Consider the following 17840-nt stretch of genomic DNA (forward strand, 5'->3'; position numbering starts at 1 on the left):
TTAAATGACTATGGTCTGTGTATAAATTATACTTTCACTAGAATGTTTTAAAAGCAATTATGGTAATGCATTGCCTGGCCCAAACAAAGTTGCCATTTCATAAGGTTCTATTTATTGGCCTGCATTAAGCAAAGTAAATATTAAACGTAATGTTACTGGAATTTGGTTAAGAATTGACAAAGGCATTATTAAAACCTGGAAACATGGTCATAAAGCATCAACGATGAAAAAATATGGTAAAAAAAAATAAATAATGAAAGACCAGGGTCAGAGATTACTTACCGTAAAAACTTAATGAAGTTGCACCAGTTAAAAATCAGTCTTATGAATCACAGCTTACAGTAGTAGTGCAAGTAAAAGCATTTACAGTATACACACACAATAAGATGAGAACAGGATTGGGACTAAACAGCTGAATCGGCAGATTAAATTAAGGTAGTGAGACTAATAAATGAAAAACCTTCCCTAGGGAGCATAACGATTGTACTTTGGAGTAATTTAAAAAAGCCATGTGATCTGCTAAGTCCAGCTTAACTGAACACGTGAAGGAAAGCACATAAAGTGATGCACTTATCATGCATAGTGCCCATGTGTTTAAGCAGTGTTATGATCTTGAGTTGTTTTACGTAGTCAGATCTAGGCTCATCTAGTCAGCTGATGACCTGAATGTACTGAATGATCAGGATATCACATCTATGGATTTTTCCCCCCTAATGGCATGGACACATTCCAGGACTCACATTGTGAAAATCACTTCGACACATGAATTGCATAATCACAGCTGAAGGTGGTTGGGCAAAATAAGTGTTTGCCTTTTTTTTTTTTAAGTCAGGCAGTTTATATTTGCCTTTATTTTTGCAGGCAGCATTAAAAAAAGTGAAAATGTAATCTAGAGCCCACACAGTTGAGTGTGCTGAGGGTGCCATAATGAGTGACGCATACAGAGGAGTGCCACCCATCTGTTTCACAGACAATGATGTGAAATATGGCATTTGCACCTTTCCACCTGCATACCATACAGTACATGAAGAATTGTGTGTGTGTGTGTGTGTGTGTGTGTACACGAGAGAAAGAGAAAGTTTGTGTGGTTTTAATTGGTACTCTCAAGTACTGTATGGCTTTATATCACTTAGCAGCTTCCATATCTCTCTTTTTTTCTCTTTCTCTCTCATGCACACACGTACACCCTCTCCTTTAATCCGTTCTTTTTCCATCATGTCCCGTTAAAACAGTAAATATTCGTTTGGAATGGTTCCTCTCAGAGGCAGTAATAATTAGCAGTAATACAGAGCAAGGAGAGGTGGGCAGTAATGATCCTATTAGGTCCTGCTGGAAAAGCCTTGGTGCAGTCCATTCATTTATGGTCTGTACAGTGATCAATGTGTGAAATTAAACTTCCATTATCAGTGCTCAATAAATGACTCTGCATTTGAGAGAGACTTCTGGGATTCATATACTGTGATTGGAGCTTTAGCATAACAGCATTATTAATATCGTTATTACATTAGTGGATGTGATGGTAATAACTCTAGCTGTCAGGGCCATAACTCTTGCTCTAGACACATGGATTAATGGAAAGAGATGTACCTTTATGTTCAATAAAAGCAGAATGAGCATAAAACAAGTGGTTTAGAGAAGAAGTAATTAGTGCAATTATGCTATTCAGTTCCATTATTTCACAGGTTTTTGCACTGTTTTTTCACAGCCACATTGACTGTTTGTGCTATTCTGTCTGTTTTAGTATGATTCACTGGATTGTTATCATATTAAATTCTTTCATTTTATTCTGACTCGATTATGTCTGCTATCTTCAGCATTTTCCATTACTAAAATTTATGGCTATGTCATAGCTGCATAATATCGAACTGTTGCCTCCTATTCTATCCCCTGACAGTCTTAGTTCCCCCTTAATCTCCCGCTCCATGAAGGACAGCTTGGATTAGCTCTGGATTATTTTTCTTTGCATGTAGACTAACTGTGGTAATCTTTCTCATACTGTAGCAGGTATCAACCACACACATACAGTGTACACACACACCACTAAGGCCAGTCCTGCATTTAGGCTTACGTTGTATGTTGCATTATGTGACATAATTATATGTACCATATTTCATTTAACCAGGATTTTTTCGTCTAGCTGCTAAGTTACGGAAGGAAATAAGACATATGCTTTGGCGGGGTTTCACAGTCTATGTCTAGTAAAGGATCTCTAAGGTTCCACCACCATCTTTCAGAAGAGATCGTTCTGTTCTTCCAAACCTCACACATGAATCCTCAGGTGAAAGTCCTGGCTGATAAGTAGTTGCTTCTGCTCTGTGATTCATGTTTCTGACTTCGGGCTATTGTATCTGTTCTTGCACTGCTTTGGCCTGCATAATGCGAGACACCATTTGTCTCCATAAGGCTTTTATTATTCAAGCCAGGCAGCACACTGAGGAGATGGAGATCAGGAGGCCTGGGTAGGAACCAGGCGTAATATGAAATTCAAAGAAGGAATAAGAGTGTGGAAATATGTGCATGGCAGAGTTTCAGAGAGAGAGAAAGAGAGAAAGAGGAGATATAATGGAATTTTTCTCGTTTTACATATTCTCACTACATATTCAAAAGTATCATCTAACTTAGAAGCAAATGATAAAAGCATGTTGTCCAGCATAATAACAAGATAAACAATTTACAAAGTAATGATTAATCAAATTTGTGAACCAAACAAGTAAAAATAAAGGTAGGCCTCCATCCCAGTGAAGATAATCTCCAGATGTTTGCCTCCTGTATAATGCCTAATTTTTTTTTTTTGTTTAGGTGTAAACCATTTGGGTGGTCCGTATGTAGGATTTATTCCCCCCTGTATTGTAACTACACTGTCCAGGCTCTGACTTTTTAAGAAATAAAAGTTTCAATTCTAGCAGGCTGGATGAATGCAAAATTTGGTTTATAGTTGTTAAAGCTTAACACAGTAACCATGCCATTGTGAAGACTCACTAAAAATTCAGTTTCATTTCACTTCCTTTAATACCCTTTTCCTATCTGGCTTGGAGCAGCCAGGTACCAGCTCACGCTTCACTTGTCTTTTGATTTTCTGATTTCGATCTTTTTAGAATTTGAATTAATTATTCATTCTGGTTTCAGTATGACTTCACTTTATTCTTTAATCTGGTTTGTCTGTGATCTTACTCTATTGTTTTAGTAATAGTGGGTAATTTTAGGTGGTTTCTAGTGGCTCAGAGCTACAGGAGGAGTAAGCCTTTAATAGTGTTGGTAATTTGGTAATTTAACCTTAAATAAGTAATATTTAAAAATGGTAAAAAAATATAAAACGACATTTAAGTGTTACAGTACTATTGAAATTAACTGTTTTAAATTACATAGTGCTGAAGTCTAGAAGCACAGGAAAAAAATATTGATTTTGTCATTCTTTTTTTTTCTGACTCAAATAACTTCTCTATTCTTAGTTCATACTGTATCTCCAGAGTAATTCACTGGTTTTTGGGTAATGTGCATGCTACATGAGCTGGATTTGTAATGATCACTGCTTCCAGCCCCACCATAGTATCATTATTTTTATTAGTTCTTTTATGAACTGGTACCTAAAACTATACAGCTGACAACTATACAAAACACAGTCATATTTTTCCAGTCCCAACAGTTCTAGTATTTTGTGTATTGTAAAAGCACTTAACAGAGACCAGAGGGGTTTCTTGTAGTGTAGAGTAGAGTAGTGTGTGCTACATAAGACTTGCATGCCTGTTAAAATTCACGCAGTCACCCACTGAGATTGCCTTGGGCTCTCTTGTCTGCTCTTGCTTTTCTATGTTCTCAGACACACCATTCCATACTACAGAGTGAAAGGAAGCTTTGTAGCATGCAGCTTTCTGTTAGTTGGAGATTATTGTGTCTTATTTTTCTAACTCAGTTCCTGCATTACGTTAATGTCTTTCCCTTTCTTTCACACAGAGGATGGGTACGAGCAGTTTCGGGTGGCAGAAAAAGCCCACGGAAGCTGGATGAAGCTATATGTTGAGGGAAACACATCTGAGGTGCTGAGCAACATGGCAAAAAAAGTGCTCAAGCAGTACATGAAGGCTCTGCAAGCCATGAGCGTAGCCCTCAGTAAGCAGCTGGGCAAATACGACATATACTCCATGATGGTGGGCATGAGCCTCATAGTGCAGGTAATAATAAGAGTGATCTTGCTTCTTTCTCAATTAAATTCTAAATGATCCTTATTGAAGCAACAAAGGACTTCCTGTGGCTGTTTCAGTAATTAACTCAGATGCCAAGACTAGCTAAAATCCCTTTGGGCTCCCTAGGCCTTATGTAATTGCACTACATATGGTAATAAATAATAGAATTTATACTCAATGTAGAGCAATATAGTGTACATGAAGATGGAATCGCACAAAATATGCAGCACACATTGTGCATCTAAGTGCATAGTTTTGGCTTTATCGGCTTTATTCCCCTTTCAGTTGATTATCAGTTGTTTATGCTGTATACATGTTTTAATTGCTGAATCCGTGGTTCATAGGATTTAGAGGTCTAAAAATGCAATTTTAATGCAACTGGGAAATGGTTTTAAAGCAACAAAGGGCATTACAGAGGATGCATGTTATTGTTCTTGGCCCGAAGACCCTTTTCTCCTCTCCATCCAAGCCTACAGCCAAGTTATTACATGCTTCATTAGGCAGATTCTCGTCCCTGATGACCTCTGGACAACTAAGCAAATTGAATAGAGCAGCTGTTTTGGTGAACTGCAAACAGTTGAACTGTATAGAACAAAGCTCTTTCATAACCTCTAATATGCAAAAGTTGCAGGCTGACTTGATATCAATGGTGAAAATAAAGGTGGGCCAAGAACGCAAACTTATAGTACACTATTAGCCTAAAATTAGTTTCTATGCCAATTACTTAAGTAAAAATAATATTAAAATAGTATTATTGCATTGGTTAACCAATGTGTGTTATCATTCAATACATTGGTATGTTTAAGTTGAACAAACCCAAAAAAATATTTTTTCAAATTTTCAAATTCAAATTCTCATTGGTTAACTCAGACATGCATACTTTTTTTTTTGCATATTACAAAAAAATTGATGTTCTGTAATAAGTTATTGTAACGTAAATCATAGTGGAAATTACAGTCAACTTCTTAAAAGAAAAACGAGTTCAAAAACAGTTCGACCATTTTTCCTCAAACAAAAGTTGCTTAAACACATCTCATTTGGCTAATGAAGAAGATCGGAGCGTTATTGTCAGAAGAACATGACTCTCTAGAATGTTTATAGAGGTTTGGAATTCAGTTAGTGTGTGTATATATATATATATATATTTTTTTTGTATAGATATTTTTCCCAGTATACGGCACAAATATGACAATAAAGCCAGCGTTTAATATAATACAGCAAATACTGACACCAACATAGACCTTCATATTAAGGCTTTGTTTAGACAGGTTTAACCTTTACTAAGGTTGTTATACAGTACAGTAGATATAGCACCAGTGTTGTGCTTAGTAGAGCTGGGCTGATGAAAGACTTAGCTTTAGCAGTATGGCGATCTAAGCAAGGCCAGCCTCACTGCAAAATGGTATCTTTGGAAGTGAAAATATCTTGAGCATTATTTATATATTTTTTTTAAATAAGTTTAAGACTTAAGACTCTAAGTTTAAGACTATTAAGCTGATTTTTAGTTAAATGTTGCTAAAATTTCGAGTGAAGGTCTCTTGTTCTATTGGCAGGTAATTTTCTAAAATACATAGTAAATACAGATTTTACCAATTTAGGAATTTATTTCCAGAAAGAAGGAAAATTATCTGCCAATAGGGTTTAGACATTTCCACTCGCAATTTAAGTAACATTTAATTACAAATAACTTTAACAATCTGATATTTGGTTTGTTGTGAACTTTTTTTTTTTTCAAATTATGTATAGATTTGACTCGATTCAAGAGTGTCATCTGTAAGATGTTTTTTTTTTTTTGCAGCCATAATTTTGGCAAAATGTAGAAAATTTACAAAAATTGTATTTGGTCACCTGTAATTTACTTTGTCAGTACTAAAAAATGGTGTTGAACAAGAAGGCCTGGCTTTGCAGTCTCCGCTCTAATGCATCCCAAAGGTGTTCTATCGGGTTGAGGTCAGGACTGTGGTAGAACTTGACTGGCCTGACCTCAACCCGATAAAACACCTTTGGGATGCATTAGAGCAGAAACTGCGAGCCAGGCGTTCTGGTCCAACATCAGTGTCTGACCTCATGAATGCGCTTCTGGAAGAATTCCCATAAACAGACTCCTAAACCTTGTGGAAAGCCTTCCAAAAAGAGTTGAAGCTGTTATAGCGGCAAGGGGTGGGCCAACATCTTATTAAAACTATGGATTAAAACCACAGATGGATGTTACTGAATTTCATATGCATGTGAAGGCAGGCAAGCGAATACTTTTGGCAATATAGTGTGTGTGTATGTGTATATATACAGGTTAAGGTGAGTGTTGAAGTTGTTTGCGCACTATTTAATTGTGCAAATTAGTGATGTGTTTACAACTAATTATTGAGCTACCTGCTGGCCTGCAGGCACAACCTGTCTTGTGATCTGGGTGTTAATAGCTCTGTTACTCCTGCCAAATAGTAGACAGGAGAATTGTTTGTTTGTGTGTGTGTGTGTGTGTGTGTGTGTGTGTGTGTGTGTGTGTGTGTGTGTGTGTGTGTGTGTGTGTGTCTGTGTGTGTCTGTGTGTGTCTGTGTGTGTCTGTGTGTGTGTCTGTGTGTGTGTGTGTGTGTCTGTGTGTGTGTGTGTGTGTGTGTGTGTGTGTGTCTGTGTGTCTGTGTCTGTGTGTCTGTGTGTGTGTCTGTGTGCACATGTGAGTGTGTGCAGTGATTTACTCTTGTTTATGAGCTGTGTTTCCTCACTGTAGCACAATGCGTAAGGAGTCAGTCCTGCAATGTGAGAACATACATTTTGCTCAGCATTGCTTTCTAAAAGCTGAATACCTCATGAGAATTCGAGGTTGTTGTTTTTTTGAGTTTGTGAAAAGCTCCAGTAGACTAAAGAGTCCGCTGTTTTATTGACTTAGTGCACTTTCAAAGAACTGCAAAAAGCACCTTCTCACTAAGTGACTTATTTTTTTTTCTGTTGATTTTCGGCAGATTGAATGCACTTAACTAAATGTCTGGCTGGAAAATGATTGTTGGTTATTGGAAAAAGAATAGCAAAATAAGATGTATAATGGATATTAGCAATCATGACACTACAACTTGTGTCCTTTCATCAAAATCAATATATTTTCAATGAGAGTAACAAATGTTGCTCTTTTTTCTGTGTCGTTTGAGCATGAATGGAACATGAGTAACATATAACTTTAAATTAAACAAAAAGAGCAACATTTGTTACTGAGCCGCACCATCTGCTATAATTATTTCAAAACTAACTTGGCAAATAATTAATTCGTGCGACACAGGATGCCAATCTGTGCATAGTTTCTGGTGCACCACCTGCAGGATTTAAAGGAACAGTGACCTTTTACCGCCACAAATGCATTCAAAGTCTCAAACCTTAACTTGGCAATGAGCTCTAGTCGAGCAGTCGCTGGCCACGCAGGCATGCATGGCTTCTTATGTGAGAGCGAGCAACTGTTAACATATATAAGTTTCGACATTTCAGTTTAATTGTGTTTTTTGTGTTTTGGGGGGAAAATCTTTTTGAAGTTTTAACTAAGCAGAAGAAGTTTCAAGGTCTTTGGACTCTGGACAACCATAACAGCACACTCAGCAATATTTTTTTACCGATATAAATGATGACAGCACAGGCAGAGTGTGTGTATACAGTACACTCAGAAAAGGTTTGGCTCCATATTACTCTCAATAATAAGAATGATTTGGCTCAGGTTCTTCTTCTCATGTCTTCTTGCAGTGACCGATCAAACAATGTCCTCTATTTAAGAAGTTGATAGAAAGGCCAGGGTAGTGCCAAGAAAAGAGGAGAGTATGTTTCAAAACCTGGATTCTGACTGCCATTGCTTTGTGCTTTGTTGCTGCGACATTTCTGTTTTTTTCCTTAATGTCAGTACTCCCAATGGGGTAGCTTTGCAAAGATCTTTTACTTTTTTTTTTTCAGCAGGACAGTACAATGAAGTCCTCTTACCTCAGACTGTGTGATTTAACATTCAGTTTTGTAGAAAAAAAATGTGAACCCTATAATACATTTTGCCAGCTAATTTGATTTCCATTATGTCAGTCATTGTAAAGGAAGTCTTATTTAACATGCATGTTTTAGTCAACACAACTAATCTCTCCAGGTTCAACGCAAATGGCCCCTTTTAATGATTACTGTAATCTCAGAATTATTTAACCGCCTGAATGAAATCCATGATTGGAAGACAAAGGTATAAATTAGGTGTTGTCTCAAGCACAGATAAAATGCCTCAGGTGTACAGGATTTAGAACACTACAGATACCTGGACTTTTTAGAGATTTGTTGTTGGGGATGTTGGCCTGCATGTCAGAAATCAAGAGAGTTGTCAATAAAGTTTGCCTTACACAAGGATATGGAAAAAGCATATGCAAAAAAGTGCACACTGCATACAGTGAATCCCAATGATGCCTCGTCGTTGCTTATGAGATTGCTTTGCTGCCTCCGGGCGCTGGAAACCAACAGCGTGTAGACCAACATGGGTTCAATCAACTATCAGGAAATCCTTTGAGAAAACATCATCTGTGAGGAAACTGAAACTTTAGTGTTGTCGGCCCCTCTAAGCGGACAATAATCCCAATCATACTTCAAAGCCCACCATGGCTTAATTCCAGATGAAGTCCTGGAGGGTTCTAGAGTGGCCATCACAGTCACATGACTTGAATGCAATAAAAGAGCAATTACAGCACACAACCGCAAAAGTCTTAAATTTGAAGTAGAGATCATTGCCCAAGAGGAATGAGCTAAGGTGCCTGAAAAACACTTCCAAAAGCTTGTGTCTGGCTATACGTCATGATCGCAGTAGATTCAAATAGTTAAAGGGTGATCTAATAAGAAATGAAGATATTTCTCATCAAGGGGTTTAATAATTTGATACTGTAGTAGTCATTAAAAGTATCATTTTGTGTTGACTTTGGAAAAACCACTTGTTAAGCTATTTTTAGCTCATAAAAGTCTCTGATAAAAAAATTATGCAATGCTCTATATGTATTAACTGAAAAAAAATCGCTTTGCAATTTACACTTTCCAATTGTTATTTTTGAGCACTTAAGGAAACCTATTATGCACGAAAAAATAGAATTAGGATTAAGATAAGCATCCACACCTGTGCACATTCTTTACAGCATTGCTGTGTCATAGCTTACACCAGGCTATTCTTTTCCTTATACTGTATGTTGGGACATGAAAGCATCTAAATTCACTAGAAAATATATCAGGTAGGTATTAAGAATCAGCCTGAGCAGAATTAATTCAAACTTGTGCACATATCTAGTCCTACAGTACAGTGGTTTGCATTCTCAATGCCACAATCTTTTTCTCTATTATTAACTTCAATTATGTAACGACAGAGGTGAGTCGAACATTATCTGTGCTTTCCATTTAAGGCTACCGTCTTCCTCGTCACTGCTGTGCAGGTGGGAACGTCTTATATCCGTTCATTGTAATTGTGGTATGAGCAAAAATGGACGCCCCACTTTGCATTTGCATGCAAGAAGAGCAGCGTGCAGTGATTTGTTTTTTGTGCTTTAAGGGTGTACCTGGTGCCCTTATTTATTGAAAAGTTTGTGGGCAGTGTAGAAAAAATGTTTGAATATGTAATTTGGACCAATACTCTAAGAAAGGTAGAAGTTTCTTAAAGAGAATCATTACTGGTGTCAATCATCAGCTTGAAAATTGATGCTTACAGTTTTCTAGGATTCCAAAAAGGCTGGTGTTGGAGCATCATCAGGAAAAATGTTCAACAACCAACAGTGCTCATTACAGTGAGATGCTTATTGAAGAGCTGAAGCCTAAACTTTGCATTAAATACCAAGGACTGCTATACAAGGGTGTTGATCTTGCATGATGATGCACATCCGTAAACTTCTGTCCAGACTGTTGACACTCTGCAGAAATTTTGTTTGAGGTGTTTTGAGAAATCCTTCCTATGATTCTGATCTTGCTCAGAATTTTCACCTGTTTGATCCCCTGAAAGCAGCGATATGAGAATAAATATTCACTTATAATGGAGTAGTGAAGACAGTGGTGCATTTGTGGCTCAATTAAGTTTTTAATGAGGGTATACAAAAGCTTATTGACAGATGTACAATGAATATTGAAAAGCAAGGAAATTATGTAAAAAAATATATGTATGTAACTTCTCTAAAAGTTAATGTAAATTAGTTCTACAGCCAGACTACGGATAACTTTTGATTTACCCACGTTTGAGTAACTGTTGAAGCCAGAATTCACAGGCCATGCTGATGATGTAGACATTTATATATTCAATATAATTTTTTCAGTTTTTTTATGACAAGGAGATAATGTGTTATACTGTATATATAGTCGGGGCAAAAAAGTATTTAATCAGCCACCAATTCTGCAAGTTCTCCTATTTAAAAAGATTGAAAAGGCCTGTAATTTTTATCATAGGTATATCTCAACAATGAAAGACCAAATACTGTCAGAAAAAAAATCCAGAAAATCACATTGTAGGATTTTTAAAGAATTAATTTGAAAATTATGGTGGAAAATAAGTATTTGGCCATCTACAAACAAGCAAGATTTCTGGCTCTCACAGACCTGTAACAACTTCTTTAAGAGGCTCCTCTGTCCTCCACTTACCTGTATTAATGGCATCTGTTTGAACTCGTTATCAGTATAAAAGACACCTGTTCACAACCTCAGTCACACTCCAAACTCTATTATATATATAAATATATATATTAGAGTTTATATATATATATATATATATATATATATATATATATATATATATACAGTATATACATTATATGTGTGAGAAGTTTCTGTTTTCAGGAGTGTTCTTTTTGGTAACATCTGAGTTGAATAAAATTTTTTTTTTTTTTTTTGTGAACACAGAGCCTACCATTGTAGAAGAAGCCTGCAGGTCCTTAATTGCCACCGTATAGTTTTTAAAGCATTTTTGCAGCATGCTTCAGCACTTATCTTTGTTGGATGTCCACACCTAGGGAGAGGTGCAAAGATGATGGTGAAATTTCTTCTAATTCTTATAGTTGCTGCCTAACGATGGAGAGGTTGTTTTAAAAATTAAATGGTTTTCTTTCTTTTCTGTCATTTAAAATTTCTTTTAATTTACCCATAGGATACCTGAGCATGGCTGGTAACCATTTTTTTAGAGTGCATAATAGCCGAGCTGGTTAAAGCCACATTTACTTGATTAGAACACTTAACACCGGTCGCTATCCCTTGGAGAGGAACTAAAGGTTTATACAATTTCTTCACAGTGACTTTGATCTTTTAAGGTATTGGTTTAACAAATTTTGGACAATAATATGGACCTGATTTACGCACAAATCCCAGTTATTTTAATTTGCTCCTTAAATGGAAACTGACCCAAGCTCAGCCCAACTAATGATTTACCCCACAAGTTTTCATTCTTTTAGCCTACACTCTCTGTACCTCTAGATTGAAGCATGCATGCAGTTGATGGAATGTGTAGGCGTTCACTTGGTATTTCTAAGCACACTTTAGCAATGGGGTAGGTGTGAGACTGACAGGCAGTGTGCAGAGACATTTAGCCTGTGGATCAGACTCTGGGATTAGGTAAAAGATTGGTAGAGGAAGGTATGGTGATTGGACTTGCCTATTAATGTGTCAAGGGCAACTCCTCAGAAAGACATGTTGGCCTTGCTTAAGCGTCACTTTAGTCTAATCAGCAGGTTCACTCTGGCAGAGCTACTGATCACATTAAACGTATCAGTGTCACAGTCTATTGTGGGTAGAATTTTGTAATGGCGTAGACGAATCACTAGATCGGGTGTCCAACACAAGTAGATGCTGGCTATGTTCACATTTCCAGCCCCAATATAATTTTTTTTTTTATCGTCCATAGCACAATGTGACTTTGACACATTTTAACCCAGATGGTGCAAGAAAAAAACGTTTGGATGTGTGCATTAAAAAATTTTTAACTTTAGAGTATGTAGCTTGTAGGTTGAGTACAATGTACAGGAGCTTGTAAGGTAAACGAAGCGTTTGTGTCCTGTTAAGTTTGTTTGTTTTTAAGCAGTTGCCCAGCAAGTTTAACATCTGGCATGCGCAAGTACAAAACTCTGTTTGGTTTTAAATTTCACCAAGTGAAAAAGTGAAAAATAAAATTCACATATATCCATGTTTAAGTAAATTTATTTCAGTGTTCATTTCTGCAAATTAATTTCGTAGAAAGGGTACAATAATGACCTATACCCCTTTATTCCCATGGTGCAATCTGGTTGCACAAAGTAAGGTCCATGAAGACATTGTTTTACAAGGTTGATCTTGAAGATTATGAAGTGGCCTCCACTGAGTCTTGACCTCAACCCCACCTTGGGATGAAATAGATCTCTGACTGTGCCTCGGGCCTCCTCACCCAACATCAGTGAAAAACATCACCAATGCTCTTGCAGTTAAATGGGAAAGTCCCCACAGTTCAGATCTAGAGGACAACCTATCCCAAACAGCAAATGTGAATTAAGTCTGGAATAAGTTTTTTACAATTAATATGTAATCATTGGGTCTTTATCTTGCTGTAGATTCTGGTGCTGCTGCTGTTGGCCATGCCAGAGGCTCTAAGCGGTGCTGCATTTGTGGACATTCCCCTGACAGCCACCTTCCTCGCTCTACCCTTCTACCTTCTCATCCTGCTGGGTTCTGCTGTCCATGTGCTGGTGTGTACTTCGTCTGAGGCCTCATGCTACTTCTGCTCACTGCCCTGGCTCCTGGTCTTTGCTGCCATCATCTTCTCTTCAGCACTCTTTTGTTCTTTGGTGGCCATGGCAGCCAGACGTGCACGCAAAGTTGATAACAAGCAGCCCAAGGTAAGTGAGACAAGAAGAAGTGGGGAAAATTCATGAGGGATTATGTTTTTTTTTTTTTTTTTGTGATTCTGCTTAGATTTGGATTGTGTTGCCTGAAATTCCACAGCACGGTGCAAATGTTTGTCCAACGAAGCAAAAAATGAATTCAAGACTCAGTCAGTAAACCCAAAATGCTGTTTCTTCCTTGAATTGATTTTGAGTGACTCAACGGAGCTGATGACGATCTAGTTAATGAATAAATGATGAATAATGATCATGCTTCATACAGGGCTTCAAGTCGAATCGTGACCCTTTCCATGAGTTCAGGTTGATGAAAATTTTATTTACATAGTGCTTTCTTACACCAAATCACTCATGTGAATCATTAACATGATATGATGCTGAAAAGAAAGGCAGAATACTGTGTGTCCAAGAGACCAGATGGAAAGGTAGCAAGGCTAGAGGCTTAGGAGCATGGTTCATGTTGTTTTACAGTACCATGGTGTGGATAGGAAAGGAAATTAAGTAGGAGTTATCCTGAAAGAGATTTTACAAATTCCATTTGTAAGGAATGTTCTGGAGGTAAAAGAGGGTGATAAGTAGTGTATATGTCCCACTCGTGTTAACTTCCTTAAAGAAAATTATGACAAAAAGTATTCTTTGACAAACATTTTTTCCTATTACTAAGAAAAATAGTTATATCGCTTAAAAAATAATAATAATACCGGGCACACAATAAATGCTGGGAAAAATACCACAAACCTGAAGAGACACATCAATGCATACCATAAAAATCTCAAGGTAGTTTTACATCTCTTTTTGGTAATTATGTTTTATGATATGTATTTTGTATAATGTGTATTTTATTTTATAACTAAACCGCTGCCAAAACCATTAAGCTAATATGCTAGCAAATGTTTGTGACCCATATATATACTTGCAACAGTCCAAGTGTGTAAATTTATGTTTTTCTACACTGTATTGTCCATACTGCTCCTATTTGTAGTTAAAAAAGAGTACTGGACATACAGTAGTTGTTGTGATGGTTAAAAATAAATATCATAAGCTAAAAACATCAGGGCAGCATGGTGGTGTAGTGGTTAGCACTGTCGCCTTGCACCACCAGGGTCCAGTTTTAATTTCCATCTCTATGAGCATGAAGTTCGCATGTTCTCCCCGTGCTTAGTGGGTTTCCTCCAGGTACTTTGGTTTCCTCCCACAGTCCAAAGACATGCTGATTAGGCTAATTGGTGTTCCCATATTGCCTGTAGTGTGTGTGAATAAGTCTGTGACAGTGTGTTGGTGTGGGTGCCCTTATTGGATTGGCACCCTGTCCAGGGTGTACCCTCGCCTCATGCCCTAAGTCTCTTGAGATAGGCTCCAAACTAGACTAAAATACTTAAGGGTTCATCTGACTAAAACTAGACTAAAATGACTAGACTTTTAGTTTACTTATTCTTGACTTACCAAAAATATTATAAGATTAAGGAGGCAGAAGCATTTAGGTGGACTACATATTATGTCGACGTTGTAATCTGTTAGAGATCAGTGACTGCAAAGTATTGGGAGAGTGTAGCCAGACAACGCAGGATGGTGGTGTGTAAAATGACCCTGGTGGTGAGGAAGGTGAAGAGGACAATGGCGGAGCAGATGACAAAGTGGTAAAAGTTTAAAAAAGGAAAAATGTTTTCAGGGAGAAGTTGAGACAGGCTCTGGGTGGTCAGGCGGTGCTTTCAGTTGACTGGACAACTACAGCTAAGGTGATTAGGGAGACAGGTAGAAGGGTATTTGGTGTATTATCAGAAAAGGGAAAGTGGACAAGAAGACTTGGTGGTGAAATGAGAAAGTGTCAGGAGGGTGATGGAAAAAAGGAGTACTCTGAAGAGTTTATGAATAAGGAAAATGAAAGAGAACGAAATGTAGAAGAGGTGACTGTTGTGGAGCAGGAGGTAGCAAAAATCAGTAAGAGTGAGGCGAGAAGGGTGCTGAAGAGGATGAAAAGTGGAAAGGCAGTTGGTCCTGATGTCATACCTGTAGAAATATGGAAGTGCTTAGGAGAGGTTGCATTCGAGTTTTTTGACTAGTCTGTTTAACAAGATCTTGGAAAGTGAGAGGATCCCAGAGGAATGGAGGAGAATTGTATTGGTACCATCTTTAAGAACAAGGGAGATGAGCAGAGCTGTGGCAACTATAGAGGAATAAAGCTGAAATGGTAAGGCTAGAGGGAGCAGAGGTAAAGTAGGTGCAGGACTTCAAGTGCTTGGGGTCAATGGTCTAGAGCAATGTAGAGTGTGGAAAGGAGGTGAAGAGACGTGAGCAGGCAGGTTGAAACGGGTGGAGAAAATTGTCAGGTGTGTTGTGTAATAAAAGTGTATTAGCGAGAATGAAAGGAAAAGTATTCAAGACATTGGTGAGACCAGCAATGCTCCACTGCTTCTAAATAGTGGCACTGAAGAAAAGACAGTAGGTAATGTAACAGAGATGAAGATGTCGAGGTTCTCTTTGGGAGTAACAAGAATGGAAAGGATCAAAATGAGTCCATCAGAAGGACAACACATGTTGGATGTTTTGGAGATAAATTCAAAGAGGCCAGATTAAGGTGGTTTGGACCTGTATAGAGGCGCGAGATACAGTATATAGTGAATATATTGGTGGAAGGATGCTGAGGTTGGAACTGCCAGGCAGTAGGTCTAGAGGAAGACTTTCAAGGAGATTTATGGATGCAGTGAGAGAGAAAAATGAAGTTATTTGGTGTGAGAGAAGAGGATGCAGAGGATAGGGTTAGATGGAGGCAGATGAATCGCTGTAGCAACTCCTGAAAGGGAACAGTTGAAAGACAAAGAGGAAAGAATAGTGCTTTCTTAGAATGCAGGTTATATCGGCCTGTTCGGATAGAGTTTCCTTTTGAGTCTGGAATTTAAATAAATATCTACATATGGGTTTATATAAGGCTGAGATAATATGTATTGTAAAAAAGCACTATATAAATAAAATTTAATCGACCTGACACCAGATATTCATTCATTCATTCATTCATCTTTTATTCCTCTTATCCTGTATACAAGGTGGCGGGGGGCCTGGAGCCTATCCCAGGAGACTGTGCATGAGGCGGGGTACAACATGGACAGAGTGCAAAGACACACACTAACAGAAACAAACCCACATGCTACGGGCAATTTAACAATGCTACAGTAGTTACCTTAACCTGCATGTCTTTGGACTGTGGGAGGAAATCATAGTACCCAGAGGGAAGCCACCAAGCACGGGGAGAACATGCAAACTTCATGCACACAGACCTGAGTCAGGATTCAAACCCACCAATTGAACAAAATCTGTTCAAAGGATGTTTATTAGTCTTTAGTATAGTGGTAATTTTGTCAGCTATTTTAATCCTATTCGATAAATGTCCCTGTTAGTTTTTATCATATTTAGTCAATCATATTCTATTTTTGTTTTAGTTGTTTTAGTTATCTAAAAGTCTGGGCATTTTAGTTTAGTTTTTGTCAGAGGAACCCTTAATTATTTTAGTCTCATTTTAGTCAAGGAAAACATAAAATTTTTGCAATAATTATTATTAATTAACTCTACAGTCAATCTAGTCGAGACAAAACTTTTTTTTTGTTTTTTTACAAAATAATTATCTAAACATTCAAAATGCATCATTTTATCTGATGTTTTCAGCTAATTATATTTATTTTAACCATCACACCAATTGTGGAATGTCCATATTTTAACTACAAAACAACAGAAGCAGTATGGACAATACAGTGGTTTAATTTTTTTTCTATGAATTTACACACTTGGACTGTTGTAAGGAGAGCTCCTAAGCTCATTTGCTAGCCCATTAGCTTAATGGGTTAGGCAATGGTTTAGCTATGAAATGAAATGAAATAAAATGAAATAAAATAAAATAAAATACCTGTAACAAAAAATGATTACCATAAAGAGGCTGTAATACAACCTTGAGGTTTTTATGGTATACCTTGATGTGTCTCTTTAGGTTTGTGGTATTTTTCCCAGCAATTGTGTGCCCACACTGTTTCCCCTCCGATATTACTACACATCGTCTTTTTTTCTCAGGTTCAATACAAAGAAAATAGGCCCAAATATCGGCTCTTCTCTTCTTTTAACATCCCGTCACTGCACGCGCAAACTAGTCCCACGTCGGGCCGCGGGTTGTGACTTGGGGAAATACTGCTGCTCATGTCAAAACAAATACCCCTCACGGAACCTCCGTCAAACCGCATAGGTGATATAGGGGTATAATGAATGGATTTTTATTACATTATTTTCGTTGACGAAATTAACATTACTTTAGTATCATTTTTCCACTATGATTACAGCGGCGGTTCAAAGTTACAAGTCTGCTGAGCCAGCCTCTCCACTACAACAGCATCATTTTTTAACTTCTTTCTTCTTGTTACATTGTGTAAGCTAGCAGCGAGTTATTGTGCTGTAGTTCTTTGTGTATGTGGTAAATGAGGAAGAGTCGTGTTTCAGGCTGCTCTGCTCTGGTTATAAAGCAGGCTTGGGTTGCCTGGTAATTGGTTCACCTTTTGATCCATGAGGCGGATATAGTAAGTAAGCTACCCTGACTTTTTTCACCTTTTGCCAGCTTTTCAGTGCCACCACTTCTTTTTAAATGTAAAGGTCTTATTTAATAGCTGTTCGTTCCCCCTGTGAATAAGTTACCCTAAAAAAAAGCCTGCTATCCGCTGAACATCCATTGTTAGAAGGACAGATGTTACCCCGAACAAATTAAGTTAAAAAAGAAAAGCCTAGCTCTCGTAATTACTGCTTCCAAGTTTTGGAGCAATCTCTTTGTCTGTTGCTGTTTCTAATCTTTCAGCATGCACTTTCT

General features: G+C 37.6%; 1 protein-coding gene across 2 annotated transcripts in view; it reads left to right on the plus strand.

The window, feature by feature from the left end:
• pigg (phosphatidylinositol glycan anchor biosynthesis class G) overlaps nucleotides 1–17840 on the plus strand; it is a 145996-nt gene that overhangs the window by 70183 nt on the left and 57973 nt on the right. For both annotated transcript variants that reach the window (XM_053506373.1, XM_053506374.1), the window contains exons 7-8: nucleotides 3952–4169; nucleotides 12716–13000. In XM_053506373.1, coding sequence (XP_053362348.1) covers nucleotides 3952–4169; nucleotides 12716–13000 — 503 coding nt within the window. The remainder of the gene's footprint in view (nucleotides 1–3951; nucleotides 4170–12715; nucleotides 13001–17840) is intronic.

The sequence above is a fragment of the Clarias gariepinus genome, chromosome 10 (assembly GCF_024256425.1).
Source record: "Clarias gariepinus isolate MV-2021 ecotype Netherlands chromosome 10, CGAR_prim_01v2, whole genome shotgun sequence".
Classification (NCBI taxonomy): domain Eukaryota; kingdom Metazoa; phylum Chordata; class Actinopteri; order Siluriformes; family Clariidae; genus Clarias; species Clarias gariepinus.